Consider the following 22,992-nt stretch of genomic DNA (forward strand, 5'->3'; position numbering starts at 1 on the left):
CAGTTCAATTCTACAACCTAGACTTGGACCAAAAATACAGCTAGTTTATCCAACACATAACAAAATACATAAAAATCATATAATCAGATAACTGCATACAAAGTTAGACAGCACAATTCATTCTGCAATGCAAAACAAATATGTAAAAAAACACTCACTGGAAATCAAGTGCTTCACTACTGAGGGTACTGTGGCACAGCTGGGAGACCAGCACAGGGAAAGGGAAAAAAAAGATTGATCCCTATACACAAGTAATGGCCTTTAATAGGCAGGTCTCAAGCTTATCCCATCCTTCCCCATACCTGGTAAGAATTAATGAAGAAAGAAATCCTTTAGCTCTTCTTCCCATTTCCAGGGCCTACAATGAGAATCTTGATCAAAAGCAAAAATGGGAAACAATAATACAAAGGTTTAACCTAAATAAAATTCCTACATTAATGCACTGCCTAATTATATTAAATGTAAATGTTACTGTAATAAATGTAACTTGGCATTCAAAGTTGCATGACTCCTCCAAAAATCTGAACTTAAAAAGAAATGCTAAGATACCTTTATTGATAGACAGTTTATATAACTGTTATATCATATATTAAAAGTTTTGAGATGGTGATTACTCTGTGAATAAAACTACATGATATTTTAGCTGACCTATCTTTAACACTAAAGAAAATTTAATATTATAGCAAATTTTTATTTTAAAACTTCTACTTCATTAAGCCATAACAGAGGAAGTTTACATCATAGCTTAGTATTTTAAAGCAAATACTCTACGATTAGCATGATTAACTCTTCTTTGCTCCATAGTATGAGGGAGCAGAGCTTCAAATTATTTGCAGTGAAACAGCAAAATCACAGATATGTTACACTCACAACTCCTAAAGGAATACCCCTATTTTAAAAAATAGTCATAGCCTGAACCAATTAACATGCTAACTAACATATCCAAAACTGAGGAAATTCAGTTAAAATCACTGCTCCTCCCATAAATGAAAAGACAAATAATTTCTCATACATGGGTAATCTGAAATTATAATTTTTAAGAGAAGCTGTTACCATTTAAGTATTTACAATGTGGTAGGTGCTATGCTAAGTGAATTACTTACATTATCTCATTTATTCTTCAAAATAAACTTTATGTGGGTTGGTACCATCATCCTCATTTTACAGATAAAACAGATTGAGAAAAGTAACCTACACAGTCATCCAGCTACTAAGTGGCAGAGTCAGGATTCCAACACAGGCAGTGTTGGTTCCAGAGCCTACACTGCCACCCTAAAATCTAAAATGAAACAATGTACAAACAGTGTGTAGATAAAACTAATACTCAATATTTTAATGTAATTTAAAATAGATTTAACCTTATTTAAAAATTATAAAACCACATCCACAAGGTGATCTCTAAAGAGAAGAAAGTTCAGTTTTTAGAAATATTACTATAGTTTCCTCACTCTGTCTTTATTTACATATATACACAGAGTATCAAACACTTATGTTAGATTCACTGTCCATATTTGAAGTGATGACTACTGATAAGAATTAAGTGTATAACCACTTAAAATATAATACATAAACCGTCTTTTTTCCCACACTATATACAGGTTAAGAATATTCTTTTGCTGGAGGGTGCGCCACAGTATCCAAATCTCTCAATATTCTCAACACTACCAACAAGTGTATACCTAATACCCTGAAGATGTCCACTCATCTCTTAATGCAAACTGTTGCAAATGAAGTGAATTTGCCTTAACTATACTGAACTAAATTAAGACTTTCCATACAAAATTAATTTACCCCTAAATTATGTTTATTCTTCTTATACTAATATTTTTCTAACAGCTTTTTTTAATTCCAGTGCAAATTATTTTAAAAGAACCAAACTGCCAATAGCTTTTCTGTAACCCATGAAAAAATTCCAAAAATTTGGGGATATATGAATAGTCAAGTCCGATATACTAATTTCACCTTTCCTGACAAACGAAAGTACTTTACATTAGTAAATGCATATACATATTCAATACTTAGAGAATCACAGACCAAAACACTTTTGACCACCTAGCAAAGAATGCATGTGGCACTAATATGGCCTAAATAAAGGAATTAAGGACATCAGTTTGCTCAGCAAATCCTTAACATCTTAGGGTTGTTCGGTCTAACATTACTGGTATTTCTGAGAGCAACCGTGTTAACCTCAAAGCCACCGCATAGAAAGCAACTGTAAAACAGAATATTTAATATCATAAAACTGAATATTTACTGAAATCATTTCTGACCCCAATCTCACAAGCTGATACAAATGTCTTAAGTCACTATCCTTAGAACAAATCCTAACACCTTTTCTTAATGAATTCATACCACAAAAGAATACTGATTTTACTTAAAATCAAGTTTATCTAACAAAAAAAGAGACAGGAGAAAAGGTAAGAGTGACGGCTCTATGAAATAGAAATAAAACTTCAGAACTAATGGTGGCTACAGGAAAAAAAACACACCAAATAAATTTCTTACACCATCATTAATAACGTATTTTTCTGGAAGCTAAATTCTTATAGTACAGCCAAGGCCTAACATTTCAAGTAAGTGAAAAACTGTCATATGCATGCAAACTTCTAAATTTCTTTTCACAAACTCAAATTTCACATACAATACTAATATAAAAACAATTCCTACACTGCTGTCTTACTAAAAATGCTAAGGCAAAAATTTAAAAATAGAATGTTTACTGAGAGTGATTTAATGTAGAAACTTTGTGAAGTGATTTTCCCACAATAAATACTCCTACATTAAAAAGTCACTGAAGTGATTATTTAAGTTGCTTAGAAATTATTAAGCTATCATAAAATGAACAAATAGCAAATGGGGCAAATCTCAAAATGAGGACATTTGAAAATCAGTACTGAAGACTTCCAAAAAGTAAGAAATTTTGTAACATTAAGAGGTTTATATTTTTTTGTGTGTGGTTAATGGGAAAAAGCAGATACTATGCTGTTCCACACAAGCATTAAAGTATCACCAGCTACCCTGAATACTGTTAAAACAAAATTCTGAAAGGTAATACACACAAATGCACCTTTCTTTACTATCTTTCTAAAACTATTTAAAATTATAGGTGATTATACCTCACCATATTTTATATTTACTTAGTATTTATTTAGTGTATCATAAGCAATGTTAAATCTGCACTGATGACTGTACTGCTGTGCAAACTTTTACAATGAACAGCAATAAAATTCCTTTTTCCTTATATTAAGAGTTATATAAACTGTAAATTCCTCTCAGATGCACTTTATTCTTTAATACGCTTTATGAAAATGAAGTTTGTAAATTATTGTATAGCAATTAGGTGGCCCAAGTATGTTGCACAGGAAAGAAATACAACTTAACAGTTCCAATCAGTGTAAAATAAAAATTGTGAGTAGAATCTTTTTTCAAAAAAACCTCACAATACAGTCATTTCAGTAATCACTAATCTTAAAAGATAATACAGCTAACTTCAATAGTCCCTGTACTCTCTACGAATTAAAAAGTATTCCCTATGAAGACGCAAACTTATCAAACTTATCCATTAAAATACAACAGAAGCCTAAAGTTTCCATGAAATCTAAAGACAATGAATTTTTTATAGTCTCATGTTTAATACTACTTTCCAGACTAACATTAAGGATAAAACCCCACCAACAAATTATTTTTAGAATAATTCAATTCTGCAAAAAAAATTAAGTAAATTATGGTCCTCAATTTTCCTCTGAGGAAATCACTTCATTATTGATCTTTATAAAAATACTCCAATCACTACTTTCATAAAAGAATTTAACTTTGAACAGGCTAGCTGTTGAAATAGATACTACAACCTGCTAGAGACAAAGCCTTCAATGGCCATTTTAATTTTCCCCCCACCACAATAAACACAAAACACTAAAGTGAAACCAAGCAAACCAAAATGCTTTGGTATTTCAAAATTATTGGAAGTGCAACTATCAAAAAAGTAAACCCTTTACTGACTTCCCTAAGTGATTTTTTTTCATATCAACATTTGGCTCAATAAAACCACAACTCTAGAAATTAAGTGTTATTAGTCATTTGACGCAATATATGATAATGCTTTCTATGCATACCATAACTAAAAGGACAGTTTTAGAGAAAGCTGTAAGTCACATAAATTTCATATATAGCGGCACACACACTCTGAAATCAAAGGAGAAATGGCTAATCACCTGCTCACATATAAGAATCTGGTAGAATAATGTTAGTCTTATAACTCTGATAATTTTAGATCAAATGGGTAAAGCAAAAATAGCATAAACATATTCTGAATACTAAAAGGAATCTGCCCAACAAACAGCATTCTAGAAAATTTTTTGAATGGGGGTTTATTTTAAAAAGTTAAACATTTAATCAATTTGTTCCTACACATCTAGAGGACTGTCAAGTCACACCAATAGTAGACTATTTTTGAAATAGGTTACAAATCAGAAGAGTTTTTTCATAATTAATTATCTTCTGGGCTAGCGGGTCAAGTTCAGCTTTAGTAAAGTTTTTCAATCAATGCAACTCCAAAATTTCCAAATATTCTTTTAAAATTTCCAAATATTCTTTTAAAATATCATTTTTTAACCTAACAGAAAACTTACGTTGTGTGTGTTGTAAAGCTACTTCTTCAGTAACTTTTATCTTCATTTCATATCAAAAACTGGGGCAAAATTAGCTGTGCACATTTATGTGTGGATACATAATCCAAAGGAATAAAACCTCTTCAGATATGTAACATTTTCTTCAAAAAAATCTTCCCCACAGTTTTCACCTGGACGTATAGACACTTTAGTGTCACTCTACCTTTAGGCAAAATGTTTACTAATACTTGCTAAGAAACCGTTTTTATTAAGACTATTAACACTTACGCAATTATGTAGTTTTAGGTAAGTATTGTCCACTGCTACAATTCACAGCACCAAATTTTTTATCTTAATAGAGACCTTAATAAAATGCTTCAGTCACCTCAGACCAATAACTTAATCCTGTTCTTCATGCCTTACACTGGCCTACCACTGACTCTCAATTCCTACGATACTTCCCATTCTGCAAAAAAGGAGGGCTCTATCGCCATCCTTGATCAAAACCGGTTTATTATACCTGAAACTGCAAAGACTCATGCCTTTCGATAACCACTATCTTTTGAAATATAAAGGCCTAACTTTTAGACAACCAATTATATACCACTGAAACTCTTGGGTTTCTGCCTTATCCAACAAGCTGACTCAGTAAATTTAATACACCATATGAAAAAAGCGAACACACCTACAATCCGAAGCTGGAGTGATCCACTCTTGCCAGCATTTCTGGTTATTAGCTGGTAAATTATACTTATACTGATATTCTACACAAGCCAGAGTAAAGTTAATGGATACCCAAAGGTGTCACAGGACCTGAAACCTAAATAAGGTGAGTGTCAATTCTGGTATCACAATAATACTTAAATTTCAAGTGAAACTGAAGTTTAATCTCTGCAATCACCATTTGCTACACACAATACCCTTGAACCTACACTACATTATCATCTGGGATCAAAAACCACTCAATCTCCATTCTATTATGTGTCACAAGAGCACTGAATATACAGTGCTACTGAACTGCAAATTTCATGCCCTATCCCACATCACCCCAACACGAGACAAAAAAGGCAAATTTAACAAAGATCTAGTAAGAGCGCCTTTGAGATGTATCACGGTACTATTGATTTCAAGCTACAAAACTTCTAAATGCGATTCAAAGTTGTAATTAACTTAGTTTTAACACACAAACCTACTTTTGCCTTCAAATGAGCACCATATATGCTAAAATGATTCTCGCTCTAAAGTTATGCAAATCAGTTCGGTTCACAACTCACATTTTAAAAGAATCTATCAATGCAACTCAGGAAACTAAAAGCAATCACTGCAAGATTCTGATGCAATATGCGTACGCGCAACACTAATTTTCATTTTAATCTGATCTATACCCTTGATCTAGGGCCTAAAGCCAAGATTTAATCGAAATATGCTCAACCTCAAAGCATCTACTTTTCTGTTCATTTAGCAGACCGGATTACCGAGCTCACTAATCCACTAGCAGTGTACTGTATTCTTTATTAACGGACAATAGCCCTTAGGGAGAGTCCCCACAGACTACCCATCAGTGCCTTGACACTTGCAACCAGGCAAGAGTTCCGAATAGCCGAACACACCCTAGGTTGAATGCATTCAAAAGAGGCACAAAATATACATGATCTAGAAATCCGACCAGGGTTAAATGTCATAGTCACCCAAACTATGGACATTTTTCGCATCCGTCTACTCCCACGTTATAAGAGAGAGTGACAGAAAGGCAAAGAGGAGCGGCAGCCACAGAAATGGATACAGGTCAAGTCTAAGTCGAATCCATCCTCTTGATATCTCCTTTTGTTTCTGCTAACGATCTCTTTGATGATGGCTGTCATGTCTGGGAGCCTGTGGCTGAAGAAAAAGGAGGAGAGAGATGGCAGAAGCTGCTGGTGGCGGGGCTTCTTCTGCAGGATGGAAATGGCTCTGGACTTGGCGGTGGCTGATGCCCCTCGCTCTGCTGCCGCTTGGTTCTGGACAGCAGCCGGGTAATGGCTGCTGCGGCGGCTGCTGGATGGTTGCAGCGACTGGGCCTGCTTCTCCTCAGCAGCCAGAGGTCTGGCAGCGGCGGCAGCGGAATGGGGAGAAGAATAATCCTCGGAACGGCTGCCTCCTCCGGCGGCCTCCGGAGCCCGGGCCAGGAGGGGTGCGGCGGCGGCGGAGGGGAGGTTTAAAACCGGCCCGGGTCCCTGGATGTGCCGCCGCCGCCGCCGCCGTGTTGGAGGCAGTAGAAGGGGAGAGACCAACTCTCCGGCGTTCCCAGCCCTGGAAATGGTGACAGGCGACTCCGACACCCTCCCCGGAGCTGCAGCCGCCGCCGCCGCCGCCGCTTCTCCCCCCCGCTCCAGGAGCGGGAGGTGCAGCCGCCGCGCCTCAGCCGGCTCCCGCCCGAGTCCACAGCTTCCACCTTCCCTTTCAGGAGAAGCCGAGGAAGAGGCTGCACGGTTAGAAAAGAAGACGAAGAGGAGGCGAGAAACGCCGCCGCTGCCGCCGCCGCCGGCCGGCCGGCTCCCCGAGGGCGCTGCCCCCGCGGCTGCTCACAGGCGCTGAGAGGGGCTCTGGGCCGCGGCCGCCGCCGTCTCTCATCTCCTTCGCCTGAGCCCGGCCTCGCCTCACAGCGGCTCAACTCTCAAACTTCCATCATGGCTGCAGCTTCCGAGAGGAGAGAACTGAGCGCAGCCGCGTCCCGGGCGCCCGAACGTGTATCCTGCCGCAGTGCACAAAGAGTCCCGCCACATCACCGCCCGCCGGCCTGCCCGCCCCCTGCGCCGCCGCGCCGGGAGCCCAGGCGCCTCGGCGCCCGAGGGGAGGCGGGAGGCGGACGGACCGCGCCGGGGGAGGGAAGGGCAGGGCAGGGGCTGTAGGGAGGGGGCAGAAGCAGCAGCTCCGGGTGCGAGCGCCGAGTCCCCAACGGGCAGGCGCACTGAGCATGCCCAGTATGACTGCCTGGAGCTCGCTCGGGCTTGTTTCGAGGCGCCCGCCTGTAGCTGCACTTGCTGCGGTTGCTTCTGCAGCAGCCCAGGGTGGGGGGAACGAGCTGAGCCACGACCGAAAAACCTAGCCACAGGCAGAGTAGGCTATTGCGAGGGGGAGAGGGGGAGCGAAGGTGAAGGCTGTGGCCGGTTCGTTGAGCAGTGTCACTGACTTGAGTCTGAGGTTACCTGTGCACAGGTGGAAAAGACCAGGTGACTGCTATGGTCAGGGTACGGGAAAACGCAGGGACGATCCCTGCAGCGAGGACACCCCTCCCCCTGCCTCCACCTCCAGATTTCCCCGGCACGGCCTGCAGCCTCCTTCTCCTTATGCACGGATGTCGGATCACGATCGTTCGCAGGGATGTGACTGCAGCAGCCCTTGCTGAGAAATCCCACCTCTCCCCCTTTCCCCACCCGTGTCCTCAAGGTGTCAGTCTTAGTACAAAGAATAACCCCCTATTGTGTCTCCAGTGTGTATCACCTCATCCGGCTCCCTTTCACCGCCCCACCTCCCGCTTCCCCGGCACTCGGTTCATTTGCCCTAAAAATGAAAGCTCCCAGCGGAGCGCGCTGAGTGTGAGCACATCGCCTCTGAATTTCTAGATCCCAGAGGGCAACTGTCCAGGTGAACTGAAAGCGGATCCCCGAGGATGGGATGCACGCTGCAGCCCCCTGCATTTCCCCTGGAGAGCCGAGCATCTCTCCCCTCGGGGTTCTAGTTGGGTTCACCGCTTCGAACTCAAGCTCGACCCTTAGCGGCTCCTCGCCCCGCCCCTTTTGGGCCGCAGTGAAAACCCGGCTGGGTGGATCGCCCCGGGGCCAGGTTCCGCGCTCTCCTAGCGGGTCAGTGCACGCTAGAGACCGGGGTTGCAGGGCGGGAGTATGAATTACGGGACGGTAGGACTCTGCAGCCCCAGCGAGTGGGCGGAGCCGAGGAGACCTAGGAGGGTTCAAAAGGAGGTGGAGGGATACACGGGCCACAGTCGGAACTACTTTCAGGAGGAGGTCACGTGCGTTCCTAGTTGGGGAACTTTCCAAATTCCCACTCCCATTTGATAGCTCTAGAGGCAAGTGCTTCGCTTCCTTTGCCCAGGGTGCTCCCGCCATGTACGGGTAGCTGGACCCCAGAGCCTCCCCGGTTTCGGCGGAAGAATAGGCTCAGACGATCCTCCCGCCGGAGCGCTGTCGCTGCTGGCGCCTGAGAAGCTGGTTACACAAGCACCCACATCCAAGCACGTGCCCCCGCCTCCCCTCACCTTGGCTGCCGCCGCTGATTCTTGCAGATCTCGGAGCAAGAGTTCCCAAGCTGGTCGCACCCTTTCCCGCTACCCACAGAGCAAGCTAGAGGACGGAGACCTGAAACTCCGAGCTCTGGATCCGCTACCACTGCGCCTTCCAAACCGTGGGAGAAGGGGCTGGGCCCCGGGGGTCTGGCGCATCTTCCTTGCTAGTGCCCTGCCCCCTAGGGCGAAACTTTCTGGTGCTGTACTCGCGGGGCAAAGGGTATCTACTGCAGCAGCCCGGTAATTGAATTCAACGATGCTGCGACAAACTTTCAATCACTACTTCTGAGCTGGTGAGCGCGCCCCACCTACTGTAGACTCAGCCTAGTGACTTATCTGGTCGGAGAACCTAGTTCATGGCCTTCAGCCCAGAACAAACTCGTCAAGTCTGCTTAGAGCTCGGATTGTTTGACCTAAACCGCGAAAGATCTGGTTCGGAAATGCTGAAAACTAGAGCGCATTTACCCTGACATGGATCGGCTTCAAAGTGAGTGGTCCACCGTCTGCTTGGAGAGAGTGGGCATCAGTACCAGCGTAGGAATTCTTTCTTTCCCCTGGGAAGTAGAACTCAAGGAGAATTTGAGTCCAAAAGTATTTAAGTTGATACCTAGACTGAGGCACTGGTCTTTTTTTAGATCTGAGAGAATGGGATCAATTTGCATGTGTGTTGCAGTTATTGTGAATTGATGCCTAGGAAGGTCTAAAAGAGGATTTATTCAGTGTATGAGAAAGAACACATCATAGTTGCAGGCAGCCCCTGAAGACTAGAAACCTCAAGAGAGCTACCTTAGAAGCCACAGACCATTACCTAACTCCAGGACTACTTACTAATTAAACCAGGGATATTTACACTGTTCTTAGAGATCTCTGAGGCTTCATAAAACTTTGAATTTATATGCAACATCCTTTTAAGATAGCTCTGCAGGAGTTAGCCACCTGCTGAATCTTCAGTCTCGATATTTTTTGGAGCCTGGTTTTGTGCATGGTCCTGGTCAGCTTGGAGGAAGGAGGGGCCACAAGTGGAAAAAGAAATAGAGAGCAACCCAGAAAGAGTAGGAGAAGGGCCTCCATTTGGTTTCCAAAGATGAAAGTCCTGACCACACAGCCTAAATAAGTTAGAGATTTTTTTAAAAATAAATTTATTTATTTATTTATTTTTGGCTGTGTTGGGTCATGGGCTTTCTCTAGTTGCTGCAAGCAGGGACTACTCTTCGTTGCAGTGTGCGGGCTTCTCATTGTGGCACGAGCTTCAGTAGTTGTGGCTCACAGGCTCCAGAGCACGGGCTCAGGAGTTGTGGTGCACAGACTTAGTTGCTCCGTGGCATGTGGGATCTTCCCAGACCAGGGCTCGAACCCGTGTCCCCTGCACTGGCAGGCGACTCTCAGCCACTGCGCCACCAGGGAAGCCCTAGATATTTCTTTATTTTATAAATAACCAAGGATAAGTCCCTGATTTCTAGGTGTTCCACTAGATTGCATGGCAAGAACCTGAGAGCTACACTCGATTATCAACTACTGCTTGGTGAGGAAAGGGAAAATGAAGATAAAGTTAAATGAAGGCAAGTGATTAGGGAGGGGTCAAATGTCCCACGTTTGTTTTTCCAGTTGCTGATCTTGTCCCCAGAGTTCCTGTTATTAGCACTGCCCTACTTTGCCCACCCCTCTCCCCCCACTCCATGTGAAGATTAGTCTCACAGTATCTGAGAAGTTCTGAAATCCACTTCCTAGGAAGCAAGTGGATTCATTCCTGCCCTGTTGGTGTTTTGGTGTTAGGCCTGAGGAGAGAGAATCCTTTTCAATTCCCGTGGCACAGAGTTATTCTGGAGCAGAGAGGGTGTGCATCACCAGCACTAACATGCTGGAATATGAGACTGGCCCACAAGCACTTCCATCTGCTGAAAGAAGAAACTGGAAAATGAGTTTTGCTGCTACTCTAAACATCAGGTCCCTCTACTTATCTCCATGGTGAGTGAAAGGACCACCAATGTTGGCAGGTATTTGACCAGCCTGACAGCAATATCAGGTGGTTATTAGAAGTGGCTGAGTAAAAAATGTCCTCCCCTTCCCAGTGTTAAGTGGGTTCCTGAAGGAAATCCTTTTTTAATTTTTGTTTTTCTTCACTTTGTCCTCCTACCCAAGAGGTCTCCATACCCAGGTGGTAGAGCTGAAACCTTTAAATAGCTGACCCTACCTAATGTACAGAAAGTTTTTTTAAATTTTTTTTCAAGTTCAGTTGCAAATGTCTGCTTGGCTGTACAGATATTACAATACATTGGTTTCTAAACACTTCAGTTATTTACCTGTCTGGATTCAGACTGCCCTGGGGAGAAACAGAAGCTGGTAACAAAGGGAGAATTATATAAAGCTTCAGGGAGACTAACCATACAGAATAATTAGTGAACAGGAAAAACCAGCTTTAATTATAGTTTCTAACAGCTGATTCCAAAACTGTATTGCTACTGCATCCAGAGAATATCTAAAGAAAATTCCTTTCTTATTTTCTTTGATAAGTGAAATGACCAGCAACTCACTGGGGATGATATAAATAGTTGATGTGCTCTTTGTAGGTCCTGCTGCTAAAATGCCTTTTGTTGAACACTGATTGCTATAGTGCCTTTCTCATCTCCCACACACTGACCTTTCAAATAGAGATCTAAAGCAATGGCTTCGATTTTTAAGTAATCTTCTCTATTTTTATCTGCTTAACCACTGTTTTCTAAATAATACAGAGTAAAAAGTATATAATAATTATATATTTTAACTTAAACCATCCCATTCTTCCAGTGGTCTGAAGACTTTTCCCTTATTTCAGTTATCCTAATTACAAATATTCCTGTTGTTTTAAATAAAGACATTTTGCTTACATTTCTCCAGAAGGTACCAGTATGGATCATACAAGCAACCACATCCTAAAAGAGAATTTTCCATTGTTGCCTACAAGTTCTTCATGCCCTAATCTCCTGGAGCTATTTCAGATGGCACTTGTGTCTCCTTTCACATCTCAGTAGAGAGGTGTGCTGTATGAAATATCACACAAAGAGAAATAAGGGCTGGGCTGGGTGCTTCTGGGAGAACCACAGAGCAGACTAGGCACTCACTATGTCCAAGTGGCATTTAGAAATTGTGACTTGGACTAGAGAGTGATAGAAAAGAAAGACCTAACATGACAAGACAGCTTTGATTGTTTTAGTCTCCAATCTAACACTGGCTATTGGATATTCCACTTTGGTCCCCTTAGTACTAACTCTAGCCCTAGGAACACATTTCTTGCCTTTTAGCTCTTCCGATAATAGAAAAAGATAATAATTTTTCTGTTACCAGCAGATATTGGGGCATTTACCAGGTGCTTCACAGAGTAGCCCTCATCGGTCCAGGTATAGGAGGGACACTGAGAAGGAGTCAAGGTTAACTACTGCCTCACTCCTACAAATCTTTCCCTTCAGGACAGCCTTCTGGCTTCTGAGGTATCACGTTTTCTGGTAACAAAAAGCAACAAGAAACCTTTTTGAAAGAGAAAATGCATGGTTAAAACTCTATCTAAGGGACTTCCCTGGTGGTTCAGTGGTTGAGAATCCGCCTTCCAATGCAGGGGACGTGGGTTCGATCCCTGGTTGGGGAACTCAAGTCATACACGCCAGGGGGCAACTAAGCCCACACACCGCAACTACTGAGCCTGTGCACTCTGGAGCCCGCCCGCCACAACTAGAGAGAAGCCCGTGTGCCACAACAAAGAGCCCACGCCACAACGAAAGATCCCACATGCCACAATGAAGATCCCACATGCCGCAACTAAGACCTGACACAGCCAAATAAATAAAAATTAAAAAATTAAAAAAAAAAACTCTATTTAAGGTAGCTTTTTTGTTTGTGTTGATGGTACAGGGTCTTAACTCCATTCAGTCATTTAATGATTCAATCAACAAATATGTGGGGGTCTTATGTGCCAGTACTAATAATGCTAAGCTCTGTGGACAGAGCAATGACTATAGCATAGAGGGTCCAGCCTTTATGGAATTTAGTCTCCTTGAAAACTTGGCTTCTTTGTCTGACACTGTTGCAACCTCTTCACAGTCTAGGAGTAAAGTTAAAGCTGTAGAAAATACCCTGGTATTTGATAACTGTTTCAATTATCTATTGCTGCATAACAAACCACTGTAAACTTGGTGGCTTAAAAGAACCACCACCATTTATTTTCTCACAATTTTGCAATTTGGGAAGGTCACAGCTGGACAGTTCTTCAGCTCCCCCATGATGTCAGCTGGGTCAGACATGTGGTTACGTTCAGTTATGACTTTGGCTAGGGCTGGAATGTCTGTGACATTCCCCACATGTCTGGCACCTCAGCTGGAGCACCTGAAATGCCTGGGGGCCTCCCTCTCTTCGTGTGATCGTTCATCATTCAGTGGTCCAGCCCAAGCATCTTTGCACAGTGACTGAATCCCAAGAGGAAGAAAGCAGAGGCTTCAAGCCCTCTCAAAGGCATGGTTTAGAAGTCCCAGAATATCACTTTCATTCTATTCTCTTGGCCAAAGCAAGTCACAGGGCCAGCCCAGATCCAAGGGGACAGGAGTCTCACTTCTTAATGGAAGGAGTGGCTGGGATGAGAGGAATTATTGGCAGTCATATTTGGAAGCACTCTACCATAATCCACCCTCTGGCCACAGCTGTTCACACATACACACCCACACACAGACGTGCAAAAGACACTTACTTCCTCCCCTCCAGATTATCATTCTGTATAGCATTGGCTCTAAGGTCTAGGATCTAGTAATCCACACTAGGCCCAGATGTGAATGAGGCATTTCAGATGCTGCTCCTCTTCATCTGGAGATCCATGAACTAAAAAGACAAGCTACAATACACAACATACAATGCTGAAACAGGGATAGAATAAATGCAATAGATACTTCTTTTCAAAGGTCGGCAGGGGGAAATGGAAGGCACATAGCAGTCATTAGTCTGTAGCAATTCTGAAAGCCAGCCAAGCACTGTCGTCCTGACTCTAAGGATCTAGTTCTCCATTAGGGCCTGGTTCTTCTCCCTGGGAGTAGTTTCCTAATCCACTGTTCTTGGCTCCCTGCTCTGGGGTCTAGTTGACCTCTGAGTCAATCTTCCTTTTTCATAAGAAACTGCCTGCCCTTGACAGTTGAATAGCTCTCTCAGCCTGCTTCTTGCCCATAGAAAGTTGGGGGCCCAGAGGCTTTTTTTCATTTTGAACTGTCTCCTGCTTCTTTGGTCCAAGCTCCTGGTGCTTTTATCAATAAAATTATTTCTAAAAGTATGTGGGTTTTCTATGACTCTAATTGGAGTTCACTCCTTGACCACAAAGCAACATCCAGAATTCTTTCAAAGACAAACCTCTGTCTACATTGGGCCTTTATCTAGGTGACTGCTGTTGGACCACCCTTAAGATTCTTAGAAGCCGTTTTTGTCTAGATGAGAGGGTCTATGAAGCAATGTCTTAAATTTTTTAGAGGTCTCAACAGAGTTTTGATTAAATCTCTTCCTTGAGGTCACATTTTATAGGCAGTCCCTGAGGCCATTTCTTAATTTGAGACCTTTTGCTGACTATAAAGACTCTCCTAGGTCCTGTATATTTCTACACTCTGCTTAAAAACTGAATAGTTTTTTTTTTTTTTAAACACATTTCTCTCTTGGGATACATGACGCATCACTAAAAGAAGCCAACTGACACTTTGAACATTCACATTGAAAATCTTCGCCAGGTCTACAAATTCATTAGGTACATTTTCTATGTTTTACTGCACACAAGTGCAAATGTTTCCAAACATTTTGCCACTACATAACACCACTTAGCCAGCCTCCAATAGCAATTTCCTCACTACTCTTATAGCTTCCATTGAGATCCCTCAACAAAATATTAGCAAACCAAATTCAACAATACATTAAAAGGATCATACACCATGATCAAGTGGGATTTTTTCCAGGGATGCAAGGATGGTTCAACATCTACAAATAAATCAACATGACATATACCACATTAACAAAATGAAGGATAAAAATCATATGATCATCTCAATAAATACAATAAAAGCATCTGACAAAATTCAACATCCATTTATGATTTAAAAATCTCAACAAAGTGGGTATAATGAGAACATACATCAATATAATAAAGACCATATATGACAATCCCACAGCTAACATACTCAACAGCAAAACGCTGGAAGTTTTTCTTCTAAGATCAGGAACATGACAAGGATGCTCACTTTCACCACTTTTATTCAACATAGTATTGGAAGTTCTAGCCAAAGCATTTACGCAAGCAAAGGAAATAAAAGGCATCCAAATCAAAAAGGAACAAGTAAAACTGTCACTATTTGCAAATGACATGAGATTATATATAGAAAACCCTAAAGACTCCACCAAAAAACTGGTAGAACTAATAAACACATTCAGTAAAGTTGCAAGATATAAAATCAATATACAGGGACTTCCCTGGTGGTGCAGTGGTTAAGAATCTGCCTGCCAATGCAGGGTACACGGGTTTGTCCAGGAAGATCCCACATGCCATGGAGCAACTAAGCCCGTGTGCCACAACTACTGAGCCTGTGTAACACAACTACTGAAGCCCACACACCTAAAACCCATGCTCTGCAACAAGAGAAGCCACCACAATAAGAAGCCCGCACACTGCAACGAAGAGTAGCCCCTGCTTGCCACAACTACAGAAAGCCCACACGCTGCAACGAAGACCCAATGCAGCCAAAATAAATAAATAAATGAATGAATGAATAAATGTATTTAAAATTTTTTTTAAAAATCAGTTGCATTTCTTACACTAACAATGAACTATAAGAAAGCGAGATTAAGAAAACAATTCCATTTACAATCACATTCAAAAGAATAAAATACTTAGGAATAAATGTAACCAAGGAGGTGAAAGACCTGTACACTGAAAACTATAAAACACTGATGAAAGAAATCAAAGAAGACACAAACAAATGGAAAGATAATCTGTGCTCTTGGATTAGAAGAATTAATATTGTTAAAATGACCATACTAGCCAAAGCAATCTACAGATTCAATGCAATTTCTATCAAAATTCCAAAGGCATTTTTCACAGAAACAGAACATATAATCCTAAAATTTGTATGGAACCACAAAAGACCCCGAATAGCCAAAGCAATCTTGAGAAAGAAGAACAAAGCTACAGGCATCACACTCCCTGATTTCAAGCTATCTTACAAAGCTATAGTAATCAAAGCAGTATGGTACTAGCATAAAAACAGACACATAGACCAATGTGACAGAATAGACAGCCCAGAAATACAGCCATGCGTATGTGGTCAATTAATTTACTACAAAAGAGGCAAAAGCATACAATGGGGAAAGGACAACCTCTTCAACAAATGTTGTTGGGAAAACTGGACAGCCACATGCAAAAAAATGAAACTAGACTACTATCTAACACCATACACAAAAATTAACTTGAAATGGATTAAAGACTTATATGTAGTAAGACCTGAAACAATAAAAGTCCTAGAAGAAAACATCTGTGGTAAGCTCCTTGACATTGATCTTGGCAATGATTTTTTACATCTTTTTTTTGCAAAGACAACAAAAGCAAAAATGAACAGCAGGAGTGTATCAAACTAAAAAGCTTTTGCTCTTCAAAGGAAATCAACAAAACGAAATGGCAACTTACTAAATGGGAGAAAATATTTGCAAATCATATATCTGATAAAAGGTTAATATACAAAATATATAAAGAATTAATACAACTCAATAGCAAAACAAACAAACAAAAAAACCAATCCAATTAAAAAATGGGCAGAAGATCTGAATAAATGTTTTTCCAAAGAAGACATACAGATGGCCAACAGGCACATGAAAAGACGCTAAGCATCATTAATCATCAGGGAAATGCAAATCAAAGCCACAATTGGATATCACCTCAAATCTGTTGGCTATTTTAATGGCTATTATAAAAAAGAAGAAATAACAAGTGTTGGTGAGGGTGTGGAGAAAAGGGAACACTTATGCACTGTTGGTGGGAATGTTAATTGGTAAAGCCGCTTTGTAAAACAATGTGGAGGTCTGCCCCAAAATTAAAAATAGAACAACATGATTCAGTAATTCCACTTCTGAATATTTATCTAAAGAAAGCAAAAACAGTCATTTGAAAGGATATGTGCACCCCTATGTTCGTTGCAGCATTACTTCCAATAGCCAACATATGAAACAACCTAAATGTTCATTGATGGATGAATGGATAAAGAAGATGTAATATTTGTATACACACACACACACACACACACACACACACAAATGGAATACTATTCAGCCATAAAAAGGAATGAGATTTTGCCATTGTCAGCAACAGGAATGGACCCAGAAGGCATTATGCTAAGTGAAATATTAATAAGTCAGACAGAGAAAGACAAATACTGTATGATCTCACTTATATGTGGGATCTAAAAAACAAAACAAACAATAATAATAATTTAAAAAAACAAGCTCATAGATGCAGAGAACAGATTAACAGATTGGTGGTTGCTGGAGGGAAGGGGAGAGGTCGGGGTGGGTAAAATGGATGAAGAGGTTAAAAGGTACAAAGTTTTTAGCTATAAAATAAATAAATCCTGGGGATGTAATGTACAGCATGGTGACTGTAGTTAATAATACTGTATTGCATATTTGAAAGTTGCTAAAAGAATACATCTTAAAAGTCATCATCAGGAGAAAAAAAATTTTGTAACTATTTATGGTGACAGATGTTAACTAGACTTATTGTGGTGATTATTTCTCAGTGTATATCGAATCATTATGTTGTACACCTGAAAGTAATATAATGTCATATGTCAATTACACCTGAATTTTTAAAAAAGAAAGAAAAAAGAGTCCCTGCCCAGACTAAGGAGACAAATCAACTAAATGCCAATGTGGGATCCTGGACTGGATCCTGGAACAGAAAAAGAACATCACTGGAAAAACTGGTAAAGTTCATATAAGGTCTATACCTTATGTTAATTTCCTGATTTTGATAATTATTCTATGGCTATGTAATCTGTTTATATTAGGGCAGCTGAGCGAAGAATATACATGAACTCTGTACCATTTTGCAACTTTTCTGTAAGTTTAAATTGCTTCAAAATAAATTTTTTAAAACTAAATAAAAAAAAAATTTAGGAGTTAGAGTTCCCTCATCACCTTTCCAACCTCCACCCAATGCTGGGTCCCAAAATCAATGACACATGTTTTAGATTTTTGTTATGCCAGGGTCCAACTTTCAAACATCAATTTCTATTATCTGTTGTGCATAACACACTACCCCTAATTTCATTTTTAAATAAATGAGCATTTAAAATAAATGTAGCAGCTCAAAATAGCAACAACCATTTTTTTGCTCACCATTCTGCAATATGGACAGGATGATGGTGACAGCTTGTCTCTCCTTCGTGTAATGTTGTTTGGGGTGGCTTGATTTGGGCTGGAGGATCCAAGATGGATTCAATTACATGTCTAATGCCTTAGCTGGAGTGGCTGGGATAGCTAGGAGCTGGCTGGACCTAACTCCCTCCTTACTCTCTTATCCTCTAAAAAAGAGGCACACTGCCTCCATGAGGCCATTCTCTTCAACAAGGTAGTCAGACTTCTTCACGTGGTCATTATTTTCCAAGAGAGCAAAAACTAAAGTTGCCAGGTCTAGGCCCAGAACTGTAGTAGCATCATTTTTGCCTCATTCCATTGACCAAAGCAAGTACCAGACCCATCAAGATTCAAGCTGGGGAAAAAGACTTTGCCTCTTGGTGGTAAGCTTGTAGAGAGATGGAGGAATTGTTGATGGTCATCTACCACTGTGACCCTAGCTCTCTTCCTTATTTTTTTAAAAAAAATTTTTTAATTAATTAATTAATTAAATTTAATTTTGGCTGCTTTGGGTCTTTGTTGCTGGCCGTGGGCTTTCTCTAGTTGCAGCAAGTGGGGGCTACTCTTTGTTGTGCGTGGGCTTCTCATTGCAGTGGCTTCTCTTGTTGTGGAGCACGGGCTCTAGGCACATGGGCTTCAGTAGTTGTGGCACACAGGCTCAGTAGCTGTGGCTCGTGGGCTCTAGAGCACAGGCTCAGTAGTTGTGGCGCACGAACTTAGTTGCTCTGCGGCATGTGGGATCTTCCCAGACCAGGGCTCGAACCCATGCCCCTGCATTGGCAGGAGGATTCTTAACCACTGAGCCAACTCTTCAAATCAGACAGTTTTCCATGGTCAGTTCTGCCTAGACTCTATCATTTAAGAAACACCACTATCAGCTGACAATTTGATTAGCAACTGAATGTTTTCAGTTTGTTACCTATTTTGTTCCTTAATCATGTAATCTTTTCATTTCCTCACTCATCTATTTCACATGCATAATTCTACTCTAGGATTAATATATTTCACAAAAGTGTTCATTTAAATTCAGTAAAATAAAACAAAAGTGACAATACATGTATACATATATATGTTTACATAATTACATGGAAAATATATGGAAGAATAAACCAGAGAGAAGATAACACTGGTTATCTCTGAGGTTAGGATGGGGAGGGAGGGCCTCAGAGGGAGAGGAATTTCTCTTTTCATTTATTGCTTTTTATATGATTGGAAGGTTCTTTACAATGATCATTTATTATTATGAAAAAAGTTATTTCATCAAATAGAATTAAGACTAAAAATAAACAAATACCTATTATCAAAAGAATATCAAATCAACCAAGGAAAGAGCTCAACTGTAATTTCATTTTTAAATAAATGAGCTCACTAAGGAATTTCCAGCATTTAAGCCTGAAGGTCTGTTTGATGTTGCTGCACAACAGAAATACATGAGAATAACTGCTATAAGTGCTGTCTAGTAGAGATGCTGTATAGTAGACAGGTTATATCTTACCCTGAGTACCCTCTCTCCCTAGATAAACCATCTCTACTAGATCTACTCTTCACTCTTTGTACTATCTAATGACTTTTGCTACTCAAAGAAAATACGCTCCAGAAATAATCATCTGGTACCACAGCAATACCACCATTCAAAGCAGTGGCAGATTACTTTATGATCCAAGAAATCTCAAAGGTCCCTTAGTTCACCAATCCCATTTTACAAAGGAAGAAACTGAAGCCCAAGGAGTTTATATGCCCAGATTACATAGCTACTCAATGAGGGATCCTGGATTGGAGTTTGGGAAATTTCTTGAATAAATTCCCATCAGTGAATAAAGATGGGAAGAAAACTTCGCTTTTAGAGAATTAGAAGTTTCACTGGAGAAGGCTGTTAATGGTATTTTCAAGCTTGTACAGGGGAGAATGAAGGCAACAAGAGGACTACCTAACCAGAAACAGTAAATAGGGTTTGGAATAGGGAAAGATGGTGACTGATGCTTACTCTGTGTCCTAAAGTGTCCTGAAATCGAACCCTGAGAATTAGGGCCTTAACGATCAAGCATGAATTGCTGCATGTTACAGTTCTGCTTCTCCTCCTCAGTTCCTAAGATCACTGGGAGAATATCTTCCAAAACAAGGATGGAAAGGAGGCAACTGTTATATGTAGATTGAGAAAAAGAAAAGGGACTGTGCTCTTTTGAAAGGAAGGAAATGCCAAAAGCTTCCGGGAATAGAGGGAAACACTGCCACCTGCTGAAGAGTTGGAGTCAATGAAAATGGTGCCAGGCATGGTTAGAGGGAGCATTTCCTGCAGGGCTCAAAAATACCGTATGCTAACACATATATATGGAATCTAAGGGAAAAAAAAAAAGGTTCTGAAGAACCTAGGGGCAGGACAGGAATAAATATGCAGACGTAGAGAATGGACTTGAGAACACAGGGAGGGGGAAGGGTAAGCTGGGAGGAAGTGAGAGTGGCATGGACATATATACACTACCAAATGTCAAATAGATACCTAGTAGGAAGCAGCCGCATAGCACAGGGAGATCAGCTCAGTGCTTTATGACCACCTAGAGGGGTGGAATAGTGAGGGTGGGAGGCAGATGCAAGAGGGAGGAGATATGGGGATATATGTATACGTATAGCTGATTCACTTTGTTATACAGCAGAAACTAACACACCATTGTAAAGTAACTATACTCCAATAAAGATGTTAAAAAAATTTAAAAATTAAAAAAAAATCAGTTAACGAATCTATTTGCAGCCTGAGCAGGTCAGTGCAGAGAGAAAGTTTAGTTCTGGATTTCATCAGGCCAATCTGTAGTAGAGAAAGGTCAGTTTGTCTCTACTGTAAGGATGGTAGAGGCCTGCATCCCTGCTTCCCTTTCTTCCATGAATACTTATACCTATTAGCTCTGAATTTTTTCCCAAAACCTAAATCTCAAAATAATTAAATATACTTGGTTGAGACAAGATAAAAGTGATCTGAGAGGAAAAAGCAATACAAAGAAGTTTATGCATATAACATATGCACAGGGTTAAAAATTCCCAGTGGCTCACTACTACCATTCCCCAGACTGTCTGTTTTTTTTCCTTTTTACTCTTCCTCTAATATTCACATACAAATATACACACAAAGGAGACAATTGCAAGAGAGGGCTGGGAGAAAGTTGCCGATCCTTTATATAAAGACTTAGCCTTTTCCCTCTGCTATGGTCGGAGTGTGTCCTCTACAAATTTTTACATTGAAACCCAACCCCAAGGTGAAGGTATTAAGAGGTAGGGCCTTTGTGAGGTGATTAGATCACAAAAGCAGAGCCCTCACGAATGGGATTAGTGCCCTTATAAAAACGGTCTGACAGAGCTCCCTTCTCCTTCTGCCATGCCAGGTGAGGTTACATCTACAAGACAGCATTTATGAATCGGGAAGCAGGCCCTTGCTAAACACAGACCTGATCATGTGGGCACGCTGATCTTGGACATCCAGCCTCCAAAACTGAGAAATAAATTTCTGTTCTTTGTAAGCCACCCAGTCTATAGCATTTTGCTATAGCAGCCTGAACAGACTAAGACACACTCTTTCCAGCATCCTTCTGCTCTCTTTTCTCCTGCCCTCTTTCTTACCATTCTCTTTCTTCCTATCCCATTTTCCTCCTCCTAACCTCTATGTTCCTAGATTCTTTTTATTAATGTACAAGAAACTGATATGGCTAGGAGACCAGGTGGGAAGGTGACACTTACAGGACTGCCAAGTTACGCAGCTCCAAGGGCCCCAATCCACACTGTATGTGATGCTGTTGCTTCTTGCTTTTTGATTTTTCAAACACATGAATGTAGTATCTTTAGTTTATATTTAATTGTTTAAAATCTAACCTTAGCAGCCCAATGGTAGGCCACGGGTTAATTCCGTGGTTCCATTTAATGATCTTACCCAGTTATCAGTTTCTTATTAACAATTTCTTAGGATTAATAAAGTAAGTTCTAAAGGTACTCTCACTGTGATTTAGATTTTTCTATCTTGCAGAACTTCAGAAAGAAACCATAGAAAAATCTAATGTTGTCAGACCTAACTTAGATGGAAAATTTTACCTATTCTAAATACAATAGATGAACAACTCTCTTTTGTGAATTTTTCCTAATTAATTGTACTTGAATGTACTGCATTTCTTAAAGGATGTACAGGTTTTATATTTCAGGAAACTCTTGAGGAAAAGGAGGTCTGTAAGCAAGGTCATGGTACTTAAAAATTAATTTGGGAATATTTCAGGCCCTTAACATAAATTTCATGAAGCTGGGAAACTGAGAGAAAACTAATGGATAGAAACAGTCTATTTTCTGAGAAAAACAAAACAAAACTCTCATTTACCTAGCTCTGAGCCCTAAGTTTTATCTGAAATTTTCCTGGACATAATACCTTTGTCTTGGATGCCTCCTAAGGTGCAGCCACAGACCATTGGCTGCTAAAGTTCATGAGACCAACTTTTTCCTAAATTACCTGTTGAAGCAAGTACAAAGGAACGCTTAATTGAGATGTGTCCTATTATTAATGTGTTCTTGTGGACTTACTAACTATAAAATATTATATTTTATTATTTTATTATAGTCTTTAAAATGATTTTTAAAATAACTTGTAGCTGTTAAATAGGACTGTCTGCATTTCATATTCTGTTTATTTTATACTGTTGAGGCACTTGTCTATTAACTGGTCAACTTTTTCTTATGAATTGA

The 22,992-nt window shown here is 40.5% G+C and overlaps 2 protein-coding genes across 2 annotated transcripts in view; one reads left to right on the plus strand and one right to left on the minus strand.

The window, feature by feature from the left end:
• PTEN (phosphatase and tensin homolog) overlaps nt 1-7,162 on the minus strand; it is a 91,365-nt gene extending 84,203 nt beyond the window's left edge. Inside the window, exon 1 of the mRNA XM_060102431.1 lies at nt 6,391-7,162. Coding sequence (XP_059958414.1) covers nt 6,391-6,469 — 79 coding nt within the window. The 5' untranslated portion in view covers nt 6,470-7,162. The remainder of the gene's footprint in view (nt 1-6,390) is intronic.
• Nucleotides 7,163-8,256: 1,094 nt separating this feature from the next.
• Nucleotides 8,257-9,133, plus strand: KLLN (killin, p53 regulated DNA replication inhibitor). Its single transcript, XM_060095899.1, is given in 4 exon segments — nt 8,257-8,318; nt 8,430-8,535; nt 8,538-8,916; nt 8,919-9,133. Coding segments are annotated over 4 exon segments (762 nt in total).
• The last annotated feature ends 13,859 nt before the right edge of the window (nt 9,134-22,992 follow it).

The sequence above is a fragment of the Mesoplodon densirostris genome, chromosome 1 (assembly GCF_025265405.1).
Source record: "Mesoplodon densirostris isolate mMesDen1 chromosome 1, mMesDen1 primary haplotype, whole genome shotgun sequence".
NCBI classification, from domain to species: Eukaryota; Metazoa; Chordata; class Mammalia; order Artiodactyla; family Ziphiidae; genus Mesoplodon; species Mesoplodon densirostris.